Source organism: Eretmochelys imbricata, chromosome 2 (assembly GCF_965152235.1).
Source record: "Eretmochelys imbricata isolate rEreImb1 chromosome 2, rEreImb1.hap1, whole genome shotgun sequence".
Lineage (NCBI taxonomy): Eukaryota > Metazoa > Chordata > Testudines > Cheloniidae > Eretmochelys > Eretmochelys imbricata.
The window spans coordinates 63,636,578-63,660,827 of NC_135573.1; the positions used below are offsets into that span (position 1 = coordinate 63,636,578).

At 39.1% G+C, this 24,250-nt stretch overlaps 1 protein-coding gene across 1 annotated transcript in view; it reads right to left on the bottom strand.

The window, feature by feature from the left end:
• The window catches only part of NKAIN3 (sodium/potassium transporting ATPase interacting 3), a 492,091-nt gene that overhangs the window by 24,443 nt on the left and 443,398 nt on the right, over window positions 1-24,250 (bottom strand). Inside the window, exon 5 of the mRNA XM_077808986.1 lies at window positions 6,411-6,471. Within this exon, the coding sequence (XP_077665112.1) occupies window positions 6,411-6,471 (61 nt within the window). The remainder of the gene's footprint in view (window positions 1-6,410; window positions 6,472-24,250) is intronic.

Genomic DNA, 24,250 nt, shown 5'->3' on the forward strand with positions numbered 1-24,250 from the left:
GGGCGGTTTAGGTTGGACATTAGGAAAAACCTTCTAACTGTCAGAGTAGTTAAGCACTGGAATAAATTGCCTAGGGTGGTTGTGGAATCTCCATCATTGGGGATTTTTAAGAGCAGGTTGGGCAAACACCTGTCAGGGATGGTCTAGATAATACTTAGTCCTGCCTTGAGTGCAGAGGACTGGACTAGATGACCTCTTGAGGTCCCTTCCAGTTCTATGATTCTATCATTCTATGATTAGACTAGCTATGATGTGTGGGTTGTAATGCTGGCCAATGAGGAAGAGAGAAGAGCTACTTCATGCTGTCAAAATGAGAATGCTCAGGTGGATACTGGGCAAGATGAGAGCTGATAGGCTACATAATGAAATGGTGTGAGTCATGATACAGGTAGCTACCCATCATGGAAAAGCCCAGGGAATATTGACTGAAATGGTTGGGTCATGTAAAATGATATGTGGGGTAGAGAGTACAAGAGATAGACATTATGAGACAAAGACCATGAGGAAGACCCCCAAAATGGTGGTTTGATACACTGAAGGAGGATATGAAGAAGGCTGGTATCAGCTTGAAAGATGTACTTGATAAGAACACTTGCAGATGAAGAACAAGTGCCATAGACTCCGATTGACAGGATAAGGCAAAGGTGAAGAAGAAATTCTAAAATTCTCTATATTCCTGCTAGAGTTTAATCAGGAATGATTATGGGAAGATTTTGGAATTTGAAAGACATCTTTGGCAAAACAGTGATGCTTCTTAAAGTAAAACTGTTTCCACAAACCAATGAGAGCTGCTGAAAGAAGACCTTATATTCTAAGTACCAATGAAGGCTCAGTCTCTGGGGCTACTTCTACAGAAAACAAATGCTGACAGGAAGTAAATGAGAGTATCAATGTCCTAAACAGTAGAACTACTAGTGATGGGGGAACTGATTCCACAAAAATAGGAACCAATCCAAACCTTTACTCTAAATTAAAAAGCCACAAAGCACATTTAATTCACTTTGTTTAAAATTCTTTTTCAGTTCAGAGTAGTAACTTGGTTCCAGCCAAGAGCAAAAGCAACAAAGTGTCATGAAAAGGCTGTTGTGTCAAATTCAAGTCTATGATGCAACAGTGCCTGTTCTCCGAGATTTGTAGCTCAATTTTGCAGATCTGAATGGTTTTTGAAAAAGTGTGGATATGTATCCAAATGTTGGGGAGCTTATCTCAACTGGACGTCAAGCTTTTTTGATACCCATCAGCAGTGTTTAGCCTTCTGCTAAATTCTGAGATTTTTAAATACTAATAGAAAAATATCACCCTCATAATTGCAAGATCCTTGATTGTTTGAACTGAACAATGATTTTTAAATCTTGTTTCTTGAGATTATCATCTTAAAAATATATTATAAAACAGTGGAAAAGATCTCATTCTCATCTACAACAGGACCGGCTCATTTTACCAATCATTTGAACGAGAAGCATTAAAATGCAAATTAATAAGTAAAAGTAAATGTTTTAATTTTGTTTCTGTTATTCTTAAATGTCTGAAAGACTTTTTCCACAGACTTGGCAAAAAATAAAATAATAATAATAAATTCAGCCACACTGACCCATTGTCCAAACTTTTGGGTGACTAAAATATTTTGTCTATTGAATTCCCTTCTTAAGATATATCTATCTTAGACTTACATATAGTGCCTCTCAGTGTTTGTTTGGTTTTTTTTTGCTTTGTTTTTTGCTAGCATGTAATGCCACAACAAAGATCTTTGTAAGCATGAAAGTGCCTTGACCCCATTTCAAATAAATAGGACCAAATTCTTGGTGGGAATTTAGCCCTTATATTGAAAAGTACACCAGAGAAAGAAAACCTGTGATGCAGTTATGGTGACTGAGAAAATTTAGTAAAATTTTAGCCTATGCCCAAGAGAATTTGGAAAATGTATAACTGAACAAGTGAAAAGGCCAAAGCATACCAATCCCAATGAAAGATGGAGAGCTAAATTAAAATAAACTTTCACTGGATATGTAAAATTGCAATTTGCATCCAACAACAAAACATTGTTTGTCATTGGTATATAGTGGAGACAAGTAAAAACTGACTTCAGGTACGTGACCTCACTAAAGTTCTAAAAAACATGCACAAGGCTATTCTGTATCACTTGCTGTATTTTGCCCCCTAATTAAATGTGTTAGGATCTGAGCCTGTGAAGTATTGAGTGGCCTCTATGATAGATATGGGGGTGTCTTGCCATATCCTTGGGAGACCATATTAAATTAAATATCTTTGGGGTCTATTATATTAAATGAATGATTAATGTATCATTGTGGGCTGGGACTGTATGTAACCTCTTTTTGGTGTGTGGGTGTGGTGGTGGTGGTGACTATGACAGATGGGAGACCTGGGAGTTCAAAGGACTATACTGAAAATGTGCCAGACAAGACTAGAATTTTTGGGCATAGTAAGTGGTAAGAGGATTTCCTGAGGGATACCTAGGGAGAGGTTAATGCAAATTTCCTACCTCTGATTATGAAACAATCCAGCCTTTTGAACTTACACCTGAGAAGAAGGTGACTGTCTACTGATTAACTAAAAAGAAAAGGAGTACTTGTGGCACCTTAGAGACTAACCAGTTTATTTGAGCATGAGCTGTTCCTGGAAACTGGTGATCAGAGGTCCAAGCTGTATAAAAAATGGCTGAACTGCCCAACTTGTGTTCTGGTTCTGAATCTGAGACAGTTGTGAACCTATAGCCATGGGAAAAACCCAGTTGTGGGTTTTGAAGGACTGACACCTACCAGATCCTGAGGTTAGAGTTGGGGTGACCTCTGGTAAGATTTTTAGCACACATCAAGTTCTTTTAGTGTTTTGATGTTTTCTCTGGAATGCTTTCATCTTAAGAATAAATATCCTTGCTTAGAAAGAGCAGTGTGGTGACTTGCAATTATTGGCAACTACACTGTTCATAGCCTTCAGAGAGAAAGGAAAGCACAGATGCTGGCCTTTTTAGGCAGTCTGGCTTGCTATCACAGTGTAGGCTGGGAACTGTGCAGCCTTAAAAAACCCTGGTCAGGAGGGAGAGAGAGATGTGGGTCTCCACCCAAGAGAGGTGATAGCTGGGAGCTGGAAACTTTTAAGCATGTGCCCTTGAGGGACCACAAAGGAGGAATACAGGCACAGTTACCCTGAAACTGACACACCCTCAATTCTCCATTATGTCAAAGGGAATTGATGTAACACACCATGGAATACTCAGCAGCTTGCAAGAGCAGCCCAGAGTTAAATCCTTATTTTGCTGATGTCAATGAGTTTTGTGAAGTAGGATCAAGGCTAATGCACTTGACTATAAACCTGTTGTCAGGTGCTGAATACAAATGGTATAGCATTTTTAGCAGGTGATTACGTTTTCCAATAGTATGTTCTATTTTCTGGTGAGAGAGAACTGTGTATTTCTTTATGTACATCACTAAAACATTTGTCTTATGAAGCACACTATTATTTAGGATTGAGCAACACTGAGAACAGAAAACGATTTACTTAAAAAGTAAAGAGCCAGTCTTCAAAGGTGCAAATGTGTGAAGCATCTTAGTCATAAAACAGCTGATGGCACTTCCTTTCTAATCAGTGCATCCACCAGCCCTAATCATTTGATGTTTCTAGTCTATGAAATTTGTTGCTATGTTTCTGGTAGTAACATACCCAGATCTGAAAGTAATGTTCCAGGTGTAGTCCTACCAGAGCCATATATATAAGGACAATTATTATCTCCCCACTCCCATCCCACAATGATCCATTAAGCAAGAACTCTGTTTACGCACCTCAAAACACAATGGCCTTTTTTCTGTCACACTGCACTGCACACTCATTACTAATTTGCTGGCCATTACTATCTCTTTCAGAATTACTGCTATCTAGGTTCTCCTTAACATTCAAAACATGTGTTTCAGGTTATTGACCCCAACTTTCATATTTCTAACTCACTATGTTAGTCTCTGAACATATTTCTAATTTTTCTTGGGCCTCTCTGTATAATATCTGTCTCTCTGATATTTGCATCTCTTCCCAACTTAGCATTGCTATTCCCTCTCCATTCCAGACCTAAAAGAAGATGTTAAGTAGACTTGGCCTTATACTCATGCATGTTGTACCCCACTAGAGAGTTCCCTTCAGTGAAATATAGTACTGTTTATACTATGTAATAACAATTAATTTATGGTCCTTCACACAGATTTCAAGCAAAATATGGCAGTTTCCATCAGTCAATTTGAATTACAATTTTCAATATGATTTTGTGAGACATTATCACATGCTTTCCTAAAATCCAAATGAATTTCATGTAGTTCTTTCAAGAAAGCAAACAAGTTTTTCAAGATTTAGTCTTTCTAACATGTTCGTTGCTTATTACTTACCCTCTAGCTGTCTAGTGATTTTTCTTTTGACATTTACTACATTATTTTCCTAAAGGGTGAAGTTAGACTACGTAAGTATTTGTGTATGAAAGAGTAAGTGCTGGGACCACTCTTCCTTCCTTTTTTTAAAGGCTGGTACCACGTTTGCTTTTATTCACTCTTCCAGTATCATTGTGGTTCTCTAGGGCTTTTAAAAATAATGAAGACAGTTATGTGGTGTACAGAAAGTTTGTTAGCTAATTCCTATACTATCCTTAGAAATGCTGTGACTCAGAGACTCCTTGGCAAAGGGTCCCCTGTTCTTTGCAAACAGCTCTCACCTCAGACTTGAAAAACTCACTACACAAACATGTCTTACAGGATATTTACCCATAAAGAGCAACATGTAAGATAGCTATAGAAAGCTTGTAACTTGTCAAGACTCATAATGGTTGTGAGATGTATGTTTGGGTAACATTTAAGGAATAATATATTTATATTGAAAGTATGCTTTATGGACTTGAAGTAGAAATTAGTCACCAGGTGGTAATGTGTTTTGGTGATGACCCATCCAAGCAAGAGGAAGTTGTCACCTCTCCCTAGTCAGCTGGTGAGGTAAATGCAAGGTTGTATTGTCTACTCTTGCCACATCCGAGAAAAGTGAATGCAAAACCGTAAATCAATGACAGACAATTAAAGCCACTTAATGGTAAAAAGGAACTCTGGAACAAAGCAGGGATTCACCCTGCCTGCAACTAGAAACAAAAGACTGTTTTCAGTATAAAAGAGTGCTATGAAAGGCACTCTCAATCCATTCACTGAGGAAAACTCCCGGCAGAGGGGGGTGCTTTCATGAACGTTTGGATTATTTGATTTGGTTTTTGAGAAACCAGACAACTATGTCTTAGACTAAACATTGGGACAAAATCTACTATGTTAGATAAGAAAGGCAACTATTGATCATTATAAACCTAGGTTCACAATTTATATTTTATTTTGTATCATATCCATTGTTTCCACCACTCTCTTGTTTCTAGTTAAATCTTTATTCTTTCTTAAATAAACCTACGTTTGCTTTATCCTAAGCGCTCACAAGTCCTGTGTGGTTTACAGGAGTGTTGGTTTAAGGGGAAACTGGGGTACCCTACACACCTTTGGGTGTAGAGGATCTGGAATTTTTGTGAGTATCCAGCATCAGGGGTTAAATATCACAGGGGAACAATTCAAAGGGACTCAGGGATTGGGGTGCACCGATTGTTAACCTGCAAAGGAAGGGCTGGCATAAGCCCAGAGGAGAGTGCTTGAGTGGCTGAAATGCTGGTGGTGCTAGGGAGCTGACACCCAGCTTCCACTAGAGGCAGGGGGTAAGAAGCTGACTCACAGTCCTGGGAACTCTGAGAGCCACACACATCAGCTGGACTGACTGTTTTGTTCACATTCAGGTTTTTGAAGAGTTCCCTTTCTGGCTTTTGATCAATACTTATTTTATAGGGTCTTCCTTCCTTCCTAACTTTGCAAACTACTTAGTTTTATTTTTCTCGTTAAAGGCAAACTTAAAATGTGAGAGCTGCATTTCAAGTGTCTAACTGGTTGTAACAGCACTCGGTGTGTGTCCACTGCAGTGTAATGATAGCCAGATTGTACATTGCCAATGTGACTTGTCGAGTAGCCTGCCATTAACTTCACTGTTGTAACAGTGTGTACACCCAAGGTTAAATGTCTTCAGGACTAATTTTCAAAGGGGCCTCAATCAAAGTTGTATTTACATACACCAAACCTTGGGTGTACACAGTCTTGCTCACATATTTTTGAGCAATATGGCTTTAATGTAGCTGTGGTAGTTCACAAAATCCATCTAAGAGGGTTTTGCACACAGTAATTCTATCATCATGCGAGTGTTTGCAGAAACAAAATTGTCCACGTGCAAATGAAGGCTACATTTTGCAAATGTGGTTCTTTGTCTCTATAGTTGGCTATTGCAAGACTAAGTCTCACCCCAGACACTGTAGCTCCAGAGATGAGTAGATGTGTATCAGTACTTACAGCTGTCCTCTTCTTCCATGAAAACACTGATCACGTAACAGGCATACACAAAACCAATCAACTGCATGAAAATAAGAGGAAAATAATTTGTTAGTTAGAAAATGTGTTAAAAATACTCAGTAAATACAGCTGCCAAGATTGTATTTCAAAACGTTTTTCTTTCATTTTCTTAATTTAAAAGCAGATTTCAGCACATGGTCATACAAAGACACATTGTACATACCTTTGCTCATGCAGAGCCTTATTCTAACTTCATTTAACTAAAGCAACCCCACCGATTATCTATATGGTTGCACAAGTACCACTGATTGCAAGAATCTGAACCATTATTTTTAACTAGTAACTGCAATTTGAGGAGCGTTCTCTGTCTCTTTTGCACACATGATTCCATTCACATGAACACTAACTACCAAGGCAGACTGGAGTTGAAAGGGCCCTTGCCCATTTGATTCACATTTGAAAAGGACATGTACTTACTGCATGTTAAGTAAATACATAATTAAGTAACTACAGCTTCAGTTAGTATTGCATAAAGTGTCCTATTGCATTTGTGAAACCACTTGACACAAATTTAACTAGGCATTTGAAAGTTTGCAATGCAATTTAATTGCAAAGGCCATATTACAATTCACCAACTTCAGGAAAGACTTTATCAGGGAGGCCTGTAAGTTAGACTCATTGTAAAATAAAAGAAATAGTCTCATTACCCAAAAAGGCAAACCATAAATGTATTGCCAATATATTAATAGGGGCTCCCACAAAAATATCGCCCTCAGCCAGTGTTCCAGCGTGACTTGTGCTCTAGAGAGGAAGGATGAGGGACTAGGGCCTCTCGTCATTTGCTTCCCCATGTAGCCAAAATATTTTCTTATATTTATAATAAAGGAATGAGACAATTCCACTGCTCAAATATACCCATTAAACTGTACTGCCCTAGAAATCTATATTCTCTATTCTTGAGAAAATATGCTGAGTATATAGATAACATAGCCAAGTGTTCAACCTGTTTAATATGAAATCCTTGTAGAAATGTTGGGGGTTACCCTCCTCTGGGATTTTTTTTTAAAGATACCTGCAATCTGGTCCATTTCTAACATAAAATTGCTCTTCACACTCATTTATGAGGCCCAAGAATAAGCTGTTTCAAACAGAGATAATTTAACAGTATCCAGACAGCCACATTTGAGGCAAGAAATCATGCTACCCTGCCTTTTACTTCGGTTGTGCCAGCATCTTTACAAGCAATACCAAGGAGCCTGCTCAAAGACTAAGAGGAGTAGAATTTCACTTTTGTTTACGACAGGTTTCAGAGTAGAAGCCCCTACTGTTCCTCACATGTTCTTGTCAACTGCTGGAAATGGCCCACCTTGATTATCACTACAAAAGGTTTTTTTCTCTCCTGCTGGTAATAGCTCACCTTAACTGATCACTCTTGTTACAGTGTGTATGATAACACCCATTGTTTCATGTTCTCTGTGTGTATATATATATATCTATATCTTCCTACTGTATTTTCCACTGCATGCATCCGATGAAGTGGGTTTTAGCCCATGAAAGCTTATGCCCAAATACATTTGTTAGTCTCTAAGGTGCCACAAGTACTCCTGTACTTTTGTTTATGATTGTTCCCAGTCAAATGTGTTCTCTATAAACTATCATCTATATGCGGCACTTGAAGCTAAGTGATAGACATTGTGTGAGGAACTCCCCCTGCTTGTGTAGAAGAGAGAACATCAGTCATTTCTACATCACCATCCTTCTCCTCCTTGAAGCCTCCAGAGGGCTCATGCAGGGGACTGGACTTTCGAGGTCCCTTCCAGTCCTATGATTCTATGATTGCAGGGCTCATGATACATAAGAGAGGCATGGGGTCTACTTTTCTGTCTTCACCAACCCTGTAGGAAACTCCTTGAGCTGTTACTGAAGCCTGTTGTAATCCTTCACGTGGGTCATTAAATCTGACCCTTAGCATTTAATTTATAGTATTAATACCGTAGGCACTACTTGTGGATGTTTTTTCATTAAAGCAATTTCAGTACAATCTTCAAACAACATTTAATCCAGAAAAAGAGCTTGTTTTTCTGCCATCATCTCTCATATCTAGCTCTCCAGTTGGCCCAATGCTAGAACACACATTGTACGCTACATGACTGGTAAAATCAGGGTAAGATATTTGTGACCTAATTTGCTATATTAATTTTTTTTGTGATATTAAGGATAGGTATTTATGCCTAAAATATGCTATTATCTATAGGAAAGCTCTCAGGTATGATGTTATGTTCAAGCGACAGTAAGCATGGCTGGTTCTCAATTATATAAGAGTTCATGATACAAAACCATTACTGGCACTTTCAAACTGCCGTATAAAAGAGTACAGAGTGTATTATACTGACACCTGCTTAGCAAAAGCACCAATATAAGAAGTCAAGTTTTGTACACTGCCACAGCACTGCTAATAAACTGTCTCCTCAGTTTGCACCATGTAAAAGACACAGGCATGCCCTGAGGTTCTCTCTCCTCTCTCTATTCTCCCCCTCCCCCCCACCTCACACCCCTCCAAGAAAACATACAGTGATACACATTTTGAGCTCAGATCCAAACCTGGTAGTTGTCTTCAACTTCAGAAAACAGAGGGTCAATGCACAAAAGCATTAAGCACTTAGTGTACTAAGTCACTTTGCTGCCGTCATAGATGAGGGTCATCAAAGTTATGTATTTTGTGCTACTGGATCATTACTTTAGCCTTAAAAGCCTCCCCAAAACCCTTTATTTAATTGTTTGTTTGTTTTTTTCCCTTGCACACAGGGCAAGCAGTATTCTATAGCAGTCTCAGAAAAACTTTAGATTGCCATAAGCACCTTAAGAGCAGTATATTGATGATATTGCTAGTCCTGCATGACTAGAAGTGGTCTCAGGGAAGTGCAGTCTGTCCTTCCAGCATACCCATTGATTCCAAGATTTTCCACTCACATGCCCACAATCACTGCTCCCACCGTGTTCCCACTGCTCCTCCCATATTTCTTAAACTCCATATCAGACCACGTCTAAGTCAAACTCCACATCTCAAACACTGCATTCCAGTGAGTCAGTAATGAACCAAGGTTTCTGTATGGTGTGTAAGGGCACTGTACTGCTGGAGAGTCTAGCAATTTTGTTTTGTCTTTTATAATAAGTTATTCTACAAGAAAAAGAAACACCTACACATTTAAAGTTCTTCGGCAAATTAACTAGCAATGGGAATTCAGAAGGTGCAGATGATGATAATGGGTGTGGAAGGGCACTGTGCTGCTGGAGAGTACAGCTATTTTGTTTTGTTATTTATAAGTTATTCTACAAAAAAAAAGAAACAACTCCACATTTAAAATTCTCAGGAAATTAACTAGAGATGATGAATTCGGAAGGTGCAGGTGATGATAATGGGTGTGCAGCGGAGCCCACACTACAATTTCCTCCATGTCTGGAAACCTCTGGTTGTGCTGTACAAATTTCAGCATATGGTGTGCTCATCAACTTCCCTTTGATTGTTGGCTATTCATTATTTGTGTTGTGTGATGTGGTCACCTAAGTCATTTGGTTTTATTTCTGCACCCAAAAATTGTTTGAATAAGAGAATAATGACTAAAGGATGCCCAACAGCATGCATTTCCTGTACACACGTCCAGAGGAATAATCATTTGTGGGAAAAATTGTGAACCATGTATGATTTGAAGACATTTACATAAATAAGCTGTGATGTCCAGTTGTCAAGAACAGTGAATAATATGACACTACAAATAACAGAGCATTTTTTTGTATTATACAATCAGTTCTAATTGTTAGGGGGCTTATTCCTTCACCCACTTACTTCTCTGGTCCTTCTCGCATGAATAGAGAGCAACAATACCCAAAGTCCAAAGGTGCAAACAATTCGATGTTTATTGGAGTAAACTTCCAGCAAGCATGATTCCAGTTTCCTTCCTTAGTGTCCCCCTTCCCAGTTCTGACACCACAGAGCCTTGCCTGTGTCCCTGTTCCCATCCCCCCCTTAGCAAAACATGATTCCAATTCCCCACCCCCATTCCCATTCCGCCCCACCCACACACTTCCTGATTGACTGCAGACTATATAGTAAAACTTGAGTTCTGCTTAGCTATACCTTAACCAATCATTTTACTGAAATTTAACTAACCAATCCCAACATATTGTAACATGATTAGTTAACCAGTTATATCCCACCACCTTAATTAGTTTAGAACCAGCAAAATTAATTATACAGCAGACAGAAACAATCACAGAACCAGACAGAGACCATGCCAATAAACAATAGCAAAGTGGGAACTATAATGACAAAACAATACAGAAGTGAGGATTTCACAACTACATCTATAAAGACATAAGGGTTTCCCAGCTGTGTCTATTGATAAGTGAGTTCTTGCCAGACAGGATGCTATCAAACTAAGTTTCCTTTTACATCTTCTAGGCACTTCCCTTTCTCTGGAGGTGATAGGCACTATCAGGACAGGATTGTATTCCTAACAGCCCAATAGCACCTTCTTTCACTGTGAGTAGTTTGGAATGTGAGGATGTTACTGGTCGCTTCCCAGCTTATGGCTGCCTCTGCTGCTTAGCCAGAGATCTTAGCCTAAGAACAGGGCCTCAGACTGTCACAGTAAGAGAAGGTCCTTACACCGGCAGACAGTGATTTTGATTCTTTCTTTTATACCTCTATAACTAGCCAAGTGATAAGAATACACCTAAATTCTTAGAGTATAGGCCTTTACAGACAGGCCTGAATATCTATAGCCTAACACGAATGAAAACTCTTCTACTCGTTATCCATGCCACTGTCATCTGCTGATCAGAGTACTGCAGTGCTTTGTATGTGGGGGTGAGCCTTGAAGACCACAGGCCCTGACTCACTAGTGTTCATTGGCAAAGTCAGAAGAACTGTCATTGGCAATAAGCATCAGAACAGTAACATCATGCCACTTGGAAATTTCAGTTGCTGCAGGAGGTCGTTTGTTACTTGCTTAGAAGAACTTCTCATAGGAAACATGTTACTCTGCTGTCAATATTTTTCACATGCATTTTAGGGTATAGGCTTTGACCTAAACATTTTTGAGACCAAGTTATAAGAGAGAATAATACGTTATGTATCCATCCATTGTCATGAAATGATCCCTATCCTTCCAACAAAGCTCTGAAATTCCACAAAGTTCTATCTTACACCTCTCCAATTCTTTGGTCACAATGGCAAGCTTCCCTTCATACATGCTCTTCATATTTTATGTTCCTACTCTAATGATTCATTTATGATGGCTCAGGTCATTCTTGTTCTTGGTGCTATCATCAGGCACTATACTTCCCCCAGGAGAGACAGTGGGATTACATTTATCTTATCCAAGGAGACATCAGAATGTGCGTCTGGATACAATCCAATCAGTGACAGAATCATTAAAATTGGCCTTTGGGAGAAGCCAGTTGATATGTCAATCATACAGGTATATGCCCCTAAAACAGCAGTTTACAATGAAATGATTAATGACTTCTATGAATGACTTGAAGAAACTCTCACTGAAACACCAAATAAAGATATCATCCTTGAATGCAAAAGTTGGAGCTGCAAGCTCTCATAAAGAACTAATGGGAAATAATGGTCTGGGCTAACAAAATGCGAGAGGAAGGTGGTTAGTTGAATTCTTCTTCCATAATCACCAAGTCATTGTAGGTATAGGTGTTGCTGGGCATGAGTAAATTGAAGATAGCTTGATTTGAGTGCCAGGCTAAACTGTAAACCAGTTCATGACAGGCGGTGTGCTGCAGATGGCATTTTCAGGCTAGTTGAGGTAAGTGGGAATACCCTGAACTGTTAAGCTTGAAACTTACATAAGGTGAGGACATAAGCGATTGATCCTTATATGTGCTGCAAAATGATTGGTTCTTACATAATCATCCAATGTTCAAACCAATAAGATTCAAGAAACATAGATGTTAGTAGCTAGGAAAAATGTATACAAACTGTGTAGTGTGCAATATGATTTGGAATGGTGGCATCACCCATACCAAAACCTTCTGCATCTGGGCCTGGCCAGTGAGGGCATAGGGCTGTTACATGCCTAATGTAATGCTGGCACTTAAAATGAAAAAGGTTGTAGAGCAGCTTTTAAACTAAGGGCTGGGGGAAAGCTGACAGTTGTGGAGGAGCATGTGGTTCGGACAGAGACATTTCTTAGGGGAGGATCTTTTAATGGAGATTCTCTATGCCCTAGTAAGAAGGAGAGGATGGAAGATGATAAAATATGGGTAGTATCTGATGAGAAACAGTCAAATGAAAAAGAGTCCCATTCAATTACATCATGTAGTGGCAGACAGCTAAAAAGTGACAAGTTTTTAAAGTGCTTATATATAAATGCTAGAAGTCTACATGATAAGCTGTGTGAACTAGAGTCCCCCGTATTAATTGAGGATATTGATATAACAGGCATCACAGAAACTTGGTGGAATGAGGATAATCAATGGGACACAGTAATACCAGGGTACAAAATATATCGGAAGGACAAAACAGGTCGTGCTGGTGGGGGAGTGGCTCTACATGTGAAAGAAAATGTAGAATCAAATGAAGTAAAAATCTTAAATGAACCAAACTGTACCATACAATCTCTGTGGATAGTAATTCCATGCTCTAATAATAAGAATACAGCAGGGGATATATTACCAACCACCTGACCGGGATGAAATGCTCAGAGAGATTAGAGAGGCTATTAAAATTAAAAAACTCAATAATAATGGGGGATTTCAAATATCTCCATACTGACTGGGTACCTGTCACCTTAGGACGGGATGGAGAGATAAAGTTTCTTGACACCTTAAATGACTGCTTCTTGGAGCAGCTAGTTCTGGAACACACAAGAGGAGAGGCAATTCTTGATTTAGTCCTCAGTGAGCACAAGATCGTGCTTGAGTACCAAAGGGTGAATATAGCTGTACCGCTTGGTAATAGTGATCATAATACAATTAAGTTTAACATCGCTGTGGCAGGGAAAACACCACATCAGCCCCAAAATGTCGCATTTAATTTCAGAAAGGAGGACGACACAAAAATGAGGAAGTTAGTGAAACAGAAATTAAAAGGTACAGTGCCAAAAGTGAAATCCCTGCAAGCTGCATGGAAACTTTTTAAAGACACCATAATAGTAGAGTCTCAACTTAAATGTATACGCCAAATTAAAAAACATAGTAAGAGAACCAAAAAAGTGCCACCGTGGCTAAACAACAACATAAAATAAGCAATGAAACACAAAAAGGCATCCTTTAAAAAGTGAAAGTTAAATCCTATAGAAAGGTGCATAAACTCCAGCAAATGAAGTATAAAAATATAATGCGGAAGGCCAAAAAAGAATTTGAAGAACAAGTAGCCAAAGACTCAAAAAGTAAAAGCAACATTTTTTAAAAGTACATCTGAAGCAGGTAGCCTGTTAAACAACCAGTGGGGCCAATGGATGATTGAGATGCTAAAGGAGTACTCAAGCACGAGAGGGTCATTATGGAAAAATTAAATGAATTTTTTGCATCATTCTTCATGGCTGAGGATATGAGGGAGATTTCCAAACTTGAGCCATTCTTTTTAGGTGACAAATCTGAGGAACTGTCCCAGACTGAGGTGTCATTAGAGGAGGTTTTGGAACAAATTGATAAACTAAACAGTAATAAGTCACGAGGACCAGATGGTGTTCACCCAAGAGTTTTGAAGGAACTCAAATGTGAAATTTCAGAACTACTAACTGTGGTATGTAACCTATCATTTAAATTAGCTTCTGTACCAAATGATTGCAGGACAGCTAATGTGATGCCAATTTTTAAAAAGGGCTCCAGAGGTGATCTCGACAATTACAGGCTGGTAAGAAACTATAGTAAAGAATAAAATTGTCAGACACATAGATGAACATAATTTGTTGGGGAAAAGTCAACATGTTTTTTGTAAAGGGAAATCATGCAGCACCAATCTACTAGAATTCTTCAAGGGGGTCAACAAACATGCAGACAAGGGGGATCCAGTGGATATAGTGTAATTAGATTTTCAGAAAGCCTTTGACAAGATCCCTCACCAAAGGCTCTTAAGCGAAGTAAGCAGTCATGTCCTTTCATGGATTGGTAACTGGTTCAAAGACAGGAAACAAAGTGTAGGAATAAATGGTCAGTTTTCAGAATGGACAGAGGTAAATAGTGGTGTCCCCAGGGGTCTGTACTGGGTCCAGTCTTATTCAATATATTCATAAATGATCTGGAAAAAGGGGTAAAGAGTGAGGTGGCAAAATTTGCAGATGATACAGAACTACTCAAGATAGTTAAGTCCCAAGCAGACTGCGAAGAGCTACAAATGTTGGATCATATTAAAGAAGTTCTGTATTAAAATCACAAATGAGTTTGATTCCCCATAGTTTAAATTCCAGGGTATTACTAATTAAGAGGTCTCTTGGTTTTTGGTACTGTTTCTCTCCCTCTATGTGTGAAACTTGCAAGCTGCTAATTGTGTTAGTACATTCTAAGACAGAGTCTGTTCTCAAAGCAATTCACAGAGAGAGAGACTCAAAGCAATACTCTAACAACAGAAACAACACCCAGAGACTCCCCACCCTTTTGTTGTATTAACAATTGTGATTAAAATAGAGATAGAGGATGTATGTGGATGGATGCTTGGTGTGGATAATAACTGAATGATCAGGGAGGTGCCAGCCTAAGAATCCAGTGTCCATCGGCTGAAGAAGGCGTCAAGTGGAAAGAACCAGAGGACCCCCCCATCCCCCGGAGGGCAGACTGGAATCCACCCAACAGCCTCAAGAATGGGAGAACCAAAGAACAAGATAACATCTTGGAGCCGTCAGGAATGTGCTATCTGCTGATTGATTCAGCAACGGCATGATGAAGCAATTCCCATAGACTGGCATAGGAAGAAATTCCTATAAAAATAGACTCTAAAAAGTGAGAACTTTGGGGTCTGATTCTGCAAACCAACTTCCAGGAGCATCAGATGAGCATCTGACAAGGCCCTGCTCCCTCCTCATGTCCAGGCCACCTGGCCAGTGGCTTGGCATGAGCAACTCTAAGGCTGGTAACTATGACAATAACCTTGCAAAACCTGTGTGTGTGTGTTTGTATGAATGAATGTGTGAATAAATATGAGATTGAATGGAATGTTATAACTATAACTAACTGCTTACTATGATTCTTTCTGTATTCACAATAAATGTGGTATTTTGCCTTTTTCCCTTTAATAAGATCCTGCTGGTTTTTATTTTATTGGTATAACACAAAAGGATCTCTCAGAACGGAGTCACTGGCAACAAAATGGCAGATGAAATTCAATGTTGATAAATGCAAAGTAATGCACACTGGAAAACATAATCCCCTCTATACATATAAAATGATGGGGTCTAAATTAGCTGTTACCACTCAAGAAAGAGATCTTGGAGTCATTGTGGATAGTTCTCTGAAAACATCCACTCAGTGTGCAGTGGCAGTCAAAAAGGCCAACAGAATGTTGGGAATCATCAAGAAAGGAATAGATAATAAGACAGAAAATATCATATTGTCTCTATATAAATCCATGGTACGCCCACATCTTGAATACTGCATGCAGATGTGGCTGCCACATCTCAAAAAAGATATATTGGAATTGGAAAGGGTTCAGAAAAGGGCAACAAAAATGGTTAGGGGTATGGAACAGCTGCCATATGAGGGGAGATTAATAAGACTGGGACTTTTTAGCTTGGAAAAGAGATGACTAAGGGTGGATATGACAGAGCTCTATAAAATCATGACTGGTGCGGGGAAAGTAACACCCAACATCCTAGACATTTATAAATGTGGAGGTCACCTGACAATAGGACAAAGAACCAAACTGACTATGTAATGCAATGCTGGAGATCAAGTTCCCAATGGTAAAGACTTCCCCGAGTGCAGACTCAGCTCAGCTGTAGGCCTAAAACATAAAACTAAAAATTAAGAACAAATGTGCTTATTTAGAAGGAGCTGTGTGGTAACTTATAACTGGGGGTGGGGGGTGGGGACCACTGGTCATAACCCTTGGAGAGGAAGCAAAGTGCAGACAGTGGCCTTTTTAGACCACCTGACTTGCTGAAGATGTCACAGTGAAAGACAGCATAATTTTAAAATCCCCAGTCAGCAGGGAGAAATGAAGGTCTTCACTTGGGAGAGTAAACGGATGGGAGCCAGAAGCCTAAAGTATGTGCCCTTGGTTGACACAGAGGGGTAATACAGGTGTAGTTGCCCTGAACTGTGACAACCTATGTTTTTGTATAAATCTATGATCTAGCTTTTAAACCTCCCTCATCCTGATAGAAATCCCAATTTCATGTTATGTGTTGTTTGGGGACTATGTCTGAAATAACTTCTTCACAGTGCACTAAATGTCTGATTCTTTATCATGAGTGGGAGTAGGCAATCTCTTTATTTATATCTTACCAAAGTATGTAGTACAAGCATTCTTTGGGGGGACAGGGAAAATCTGGTGGCATACATCATAACCCCCTACCCTTTAATAAACATCTTCCTACTGATTTAATGAAAGAATGCACATTGTTTAAAAAGAAAGCCACATACAACTAAACAACTTCTTAACATTCTACTATAAGGTTCAGTTGGTCACCAGTGGACACTAAAGTTCAGTTGATAAATGATATGCCAGTAATTACAATCAGGTAACTGAAATTTACAGTATAATTAACAGGAAGTGATAAGGTGGAAACACACCATTTATGCAGCCATGAGACCCAGATCCTTAAACAGTTTATACCAGACACAATCTGAATATTATTACAAATGAATTAATGAAAACATATCTTTTCTCTTTATTGATGGGCACACTAATAAAATATTTATTCCAACAAATTACTTTTGCTATCTTGATTAACCGAACTGCTGTTTAATTAATAATGTTATGGTCATGCAAACCATCTAGCTGTCATGTTAATCACTAATTTGCATTGGGCTGATTGGTTTGCACTACTTGGTTTCTCAATATCTTAACTGAAATAGTCCCTTTTGGCTATTTGCCTGGCACCAAATGATAGAGTGTTCCCTGATAACAAAAGAAAAGCCAATGCAAATTACCTAAAGGATAATTATTCTTATCTTGAATTTCAATAAAGTTTTATGGTGATTGTTGAAGTAGTGAGATTGAAGGGGCCACATTTTTAAAGGTATTTCTATCTGTGTTGCTGATGGCTCAGGATCAGACTTGTAGAGCCTAATTCATCATCCTATGTAGTTAATGCAATTCTTTCCATTGACACCAATGGGCACTGGACCAGGTCTTTAGACTTAACTCTCTGGAGCAGGAACCATGTCTGTCTAAGTGTTTCAGTACCACCTAGCACAATAGGGCCATGATCTTGATTGGATTCTAAAGTAAGATAAATACTTATAGTTCTACAAAGTATTGTTGGTTTACAGCACACGCTTATATGAACAGTTAGTTCTAGGTCCTTTCTTAATCACTTAATCAAAATATTGCTTTGTTTCACATTGGCTAAAAATTGATGATTATTTTAAAAATTAAAACTGGATTTTTTAATTTCAATTGGATTTTTAAAATTTAAATTAAATTATATATATTTTTCTTCTAAAAATCTATTTAAAATTTGACTGTCAGAATATCAAATTTATGTTAAGGCCTGAACCTACTATAATCTATTACAATAATTTAAATTAAATAAAAAATAATAAAATTCAAGCAATACATGTTTACTGTCAAAGTTTTAATGAGAGTCAAACCACTGAACTGATGGAAGTCACTGTTTAAGTACCTGGACACAGAGTTTGATAAAGTACAATACCAGATTTTGCGAGCAGGCAGAGAGAGAATATTTTCTTCATTTCAATTTATTCAAGTAGTTCAGAGGTCAATGACTAGTTCATTCAAAGTTGAGAAACCAATTGGGATCTGAAAAAGCAGGAAAGCTTGTTTTCCTCTTTTAATCTATGAATAACAATTAGAAGTGAGGATGAGATCTACTGGTTCTAAAATCTTGAAGTATATGGTAGCCAGAAACAATCAGTTCAATTCAATCAATATAGATAATATTTCACTGGTTTAATAATCAGTTAGTTTTAAATGCAAAACAAGTTTTAATAAACATACCTTTTGTTTCTCATACACCCAGCACATTTAAGGTAGTTATATTTACCTAATACAAGCCAATTTAAATGCTGAGTTTATGTATTTTAATTGAATTCCAATTACCATTCAAATGCAACTTGACAACTCATGAGTAAAAAAATGAACCATATACTAAATAAGAAATGCATCATTCATTTTCTAACATAATAAAAATGTAAAAATTAAGAATCTAAAAAATATATGTTACGCTATCTAATTGCTTAAATAAATATGTATAGATATACTATATCCTCCTGATTAGCCAAACAAAGTACAATATTTAATGTAATGGCTATATTTAGTTGCAAATCAACATGTTTTAATGGCTGCCAACCAATGAGAACCAGCCTTTATTTAGGAAAATAACTAAAGTACAAATACAAAACAAAATTATAACTGATTGTTTAAATCCATGTTTCCTGCTTTCTGATTTAAATCTTGATTAATATGTCCACATCTGACCTTTATTGTGGAGGGGTTGGGGGGGCAGGATTAGTCTGGCTGGCCAAATGAAAGAAACAGTCCTTTATTGCTGGGGGTGGGAAGAAGAGAAAAAAACTGCTGAAAAGGAGAAGAGGGTCCAGCCTGGCAACACTGACTCATCCCCTGGGAACCAGCTGGGATGAAGGATTTAAAAGGGGACAGACCTGTCCGTGAAGCTCCCTTTTACATGGAGAGGCAGCAAAGCTAATTGTGGGTTCCTCCCTGTGGCGGATGTCCAGTGCAGGTACTCCATAGGGTAGTGACCAGAAAAATGGATTAGAAATGGATTTACAAAGGTATTCGTTAAAGGAACAGAATGGGGGTGGTGATTGGGAATTCCTATGATTGGTACAGCAGGGAGCCAGCCCCCCTTTCTTATAGCCTACCTTAACCCTCCCACGAGGGGGTGTGTGTGGATGGTAATGTCCCAGCAATGGATTGGCAGGGGGGACCTGGATGTAAAAAGATGGGGAGCTGGCGGAAGCCCCCGAGTTAATTATGGAATAAACATGGGGTTAGCTACACTGTACACTTTTATCTACCAAGTAGTCCCAGACATCTAATAATAAAGTTGAGGCATGATTAAATTCATATCAAATGACTCCTGTCTTTCTTTCAGTATAGCCGGACAACCAGTGATTTAAATCACTTCAATTTAAATCAATCCCAACTTGTTTTGTCACCAGAAATTTGGAAACTTCTAGTCCATACATGTAGCATGTGATTATTTATCTACATATTTTGCATACTGCAATTCCATTGGATCAAAAGAAATATGTCACTATATACCGGATATTTAAGATAGCAGGTAAATTACTGGATTAATCTCAAGAATTAATATGTTTATCCCAGTTTAGCCACTAGATGCAGGTTTCCAAAAATCTAATACCAAGTAACTGGGTTTAGCCAAATTTAATTACGCCCCCAGCAGAGTCATAATAATCGAGTCAGACTTTCAAGATCCCTCAAATAAGAACTGTATGAAAATGAAAGTGCCAAATTTGTGCTTTATTCTCCTTTGGGCAAACTTTTTTTGCACATTTCTAATAATCCCAGTTTTTAATCTCATTGGAGATGGGTTTTCTTTACTGCTCCGTATGAAATGAATGGACCTCAGTTGGCATCATCCATCTACCTCTTATGGTACCTCTGATCCTTTGGAGTGTGTACTTGGCAAACAGAATCTTCACTTACTGGGAGCTGTTTCTCTTTTTCCCTGTTTAATGCTAAACTCGATTCCCTACAATGATCTCTCTTCCCATATCTCAGTTTTACTCCCATGTCTGCTGATTGCGCTACTCTCTATAATCTGCCCCGTTTTTCCTTCCAGGTGAATAAATATTCACTCTATCCTCTTAAACTTAAAGAGAGTTTTCTGGAGTTTACAGGGCAAGGTTCAGTCCTTTGGAGAATGGCTTGCTTCAGCTCTAAAAACCATTAGTCAAGAATCACCTGACTTGGATTGTCTGTCTGTACTTGATGAGTTTAATGAAGAAGCATAAGTCTTTCAAGGACACCAGCAGCCATTGTAGGCCCAAATTTGACCCTCATTACACTATTAAAAATAATCTAGTTATGTCTAATTATTCAAATTCAAACTCTGTTGCTCAGCAATAGTCTTGTGACACTGCACCCCATATTCTTCATAGTGATATTATTATGATGTGATTATGACATAGTTATGATGCATTTTATGCAAGATAGGTCATGTGAAATATTATTGAAAAGGTTATGATTTGCTGAATATGATTATCCTATTTATGTGCATGTATCATTTTTGTATCTGAAGTTAGGAATATTGACTATGTATCTGTATTTCAAATGTGTTTACACCAGGGAATGCCGACCAGACAAGATGCTCTCAGACTAGGTAGTGGTTGGGGAAGGGCCATTAGAGAGAACAAGAGGCCTTAGAAGAAGTTTATTTCCCACCCAGTGAGCCTTCCTGAGGACGCTACAGACAGCCTCCAAGTTATGGCTGCTGTGACGCCACAGGGACATGTGACCAGGTCACCTGGCGCTGGACTCTATCTTGGGATGTTAGTATTTTTCCACTGACTGGTGTGGGAACCAAGCTTTGAAACAAAGGGTTCCCACCATGTGCAAAAGCTATAGAGGCAGGGGAGTGACTTCACTGACTTTCTCACACCCAAGGAGACTCCTGGAAACACCTGAGGAACAAAGACTGAATTGGGGGAAATGCTGGACCCAGGATAAAGGAATTTTTAAATTGTAAATGGAACACCTGGGGATTCCAAGCTGTAAGCAAGTGCAGCCTGCTTATATCATCATTTAGGGTGAGAAATTGCTGTTCATATCCAATCTATGTAGTATATTAAGCTTAGATTGCATTTGTGTATTTGCTAGATAATCTACTTTGATCTGTTGCTATCCCTTATAATCACTTAAAATTTATCTTTTGTAGTTAATAAACTTGTTTTTGCATTATCTAAAACCCAGTGTGTGGGACTCATAACTCGGAGCAGAAAGCTGTTGTATATTTCTCTCCATGTTGAGGAATGGGGAAAATTTCATGAACTTACACTGTACAGTTTTTTGTGCAGCGGAAAATGGTATAATTTTGGGTTTATACTCCAGAGGGGGTGCGTGCCTTAGGAAATGGGAGGTGGCCTAGCTGGAGCCTTCCCATGCAGTAGCTGGTCAGAGCGTCTGCATGTATTTGCAGCTGGGTGTGTCCCTACCTGTATGTGTGCTGGTGAAAGTGCAGACTGGAGCCTGGAGAAAGCTTGTCAGCTTGTCACAAGAGTACAGTGTAAAAGGGAGCCCAGGCTGGTGGGTCGGGGGGCTCAACAGTACCCCAGTTCAAGGTGGCACCCTATCACATGTCTCCATTTTGGTATGATAATAAACATAACATGAAAGTATTCTTGCTAGTAAGTTAAAAAAGTATGGGCTGGAAAAATGGACTATAAGGTGGACAGAAAGCTGGCTAGTGTGTTGGGCTCAATGGGTAGTGATCAATGGCTCCACGTCTAGTTGGCAGCCGGTATCAAGTGGAGTGCCCCAAGGGTCAGTCCTCAGGCCGGTTTTGTTCAATATCTTCATTAATGATCTGGAGGATGGTGTGGATTGCAGCCTCAGCAAGTTTGCAGATGACACTAAACTGGGAGGAGAGGTAGATACGCTGGAGGGGAGGGATAGGATACAGAGGGCTCTAGACAAATTAGAGGATTGGGCCAAAAGAAATCTGATGAGGTTCAACAAGGACAAGTGCAGAGTCCTGCACTTAGGACGGAAGAATCCCATGCACCGCTACAGAATGGCTAGGCAGCAGTTCTGCAGAGAAGGACCTAGGGGTGACAGTGGACGAGAAGCTGGATATGAGTCAACAGTATGCCCTTGTTGCCAAGAAGGCTAACAGCATTTTGGGGTGTATAAGTAGGGGCATTGCCAGCAGGTCGAGGGACGTGATCGTTCCCCTCTATTTGACATTGGTGAGGCCTCATCTGGAGTACTGTGTCTAGTTTTGGGCCCCACACTACAAGAAGGATGTGGAAAAATTGGAAAGAGTCCAGAGGAGGACAACAAAAATGATTAGGGGACTGGAACACATGACTTATGAGGAGAGGCTGAGGGAACTGGGATTTTTGGGTCTGCGGAAGAGAAGAATGAGGGGGGATTTGATAGCTGTTTTCAACTACCTGAAAGGGGGCTCCAAAGAGGATGTCTCTAGACTGTTCTCAGTGGTAGCAGATGACAGAACGAGGAGTAATGGTCTCAAGTTGCAGTGGGGGAGGTTTAGGTTGGATATTAGGAAAAACTTTTTCACTAGGAGGGTGGTGAAACACTGGAATGCGTTACCTAGGGAGGTGGTGGAATTTCCTTCCTTAGAAGTTTTTAAAATCAGGCTTGACAAAGCCCTGGCTGGGATGATTTAGTTGGGGATTGGTCCTGCTTTGAGCAGGGGGTTGGACTAGATGACCTCCTGAGGTCCCTTCCAACCTTGATATTCTATGATTCTATGATCCTGCTTTTGTTTGTCATCATCACTTAACAGCAAAAAGCCAGAGTATAGTTTTAAACCACTGTGTGTGTGCTGTGCACACATGTACAATGTGGGGAAGTAGCAAAGATGCAGGCTTAATTCCTTCAGAAGCACTGGATGGTATTCTCAGAGCAGTGGTGTCTGCTGTGCTTTTAACTAGGTGCAATGTGTGCTCTCTTCCCTGCTTCCTGGCAAGTGCAGAAGGCAGATGGAGCTATGGACTTAGTCTTGCTCCTCTGCTCCCCAATAGGTTTTCTAGGACCCCACTGGCATTAAACCAGTTCTTCTATGCTGCAGGCACAAGGACTGAGGCAGTGTCTGGCCCCTGGTTAAGTGTAAAAGTTTGGAGAATTTTGTTCATCTGTACCCAAGGTTAGACACAACTTAGCTCAAAGTGAGCACACTTCTGTTTAAGTCAGTCGTGATACAAATACACAGAATGGGACTTTCCTAGTCATGACTATTTATTATATATCTTACAGTAGTGCTTAGAGACCCCAGTCTGAAATAGAACCTCATTGTTCTGGGTACTGTACAAATCTACAATCTGTAAAAAAGCCTTGTTCCTAGGAGCTCACAATCTCAGGAAACAAAAGCGAGGGGGATAGATTGTTTTAAGTTACACTTGTTTTTATATTTTGTGACAAACATTTTTTTTTTTTAACAAAAGGTGTCACAGCCTGATGGTCTCTCTGTACAGACAGCTTCCAAAATGGAAATAGTGAAGTGATAAACCTTGAAGAGAAACATATTGCAGTAAGCAGTCAAAACTGTATTATATTACATTAGTCTGGATTTTATCTTGATTTATATTGGCAGAAATAAGATATTTTCTGAATCTTTACTACTGGGATCCAACAAACTCTGCATAAAGAACAGAGAAATGGCCAGTTTTCATGTGTCATCCTACCAATCAACTTATTTTACCATTCATGCTTTGTAATGAGCTCCAAAGAGAGCAGTAAAGCCTTTTTATTTATTTAAGATCTTGAAAATCCCCCTAAAATGCTCTGTGAAATAGATTTAGAGTCATATGGACTCCAGACTCTGTGGATTTATGACAAGTGCTGTCACACTGTGTGCTGCTCTGCCTTTATTGACTTGAAAACCAAAGGTGAAATTTTTTTTTATTACCAAATGGATTTTTTTCCTATTAAAAGTATATGTAGACATGTAGAAGGAAGGGAATGTACT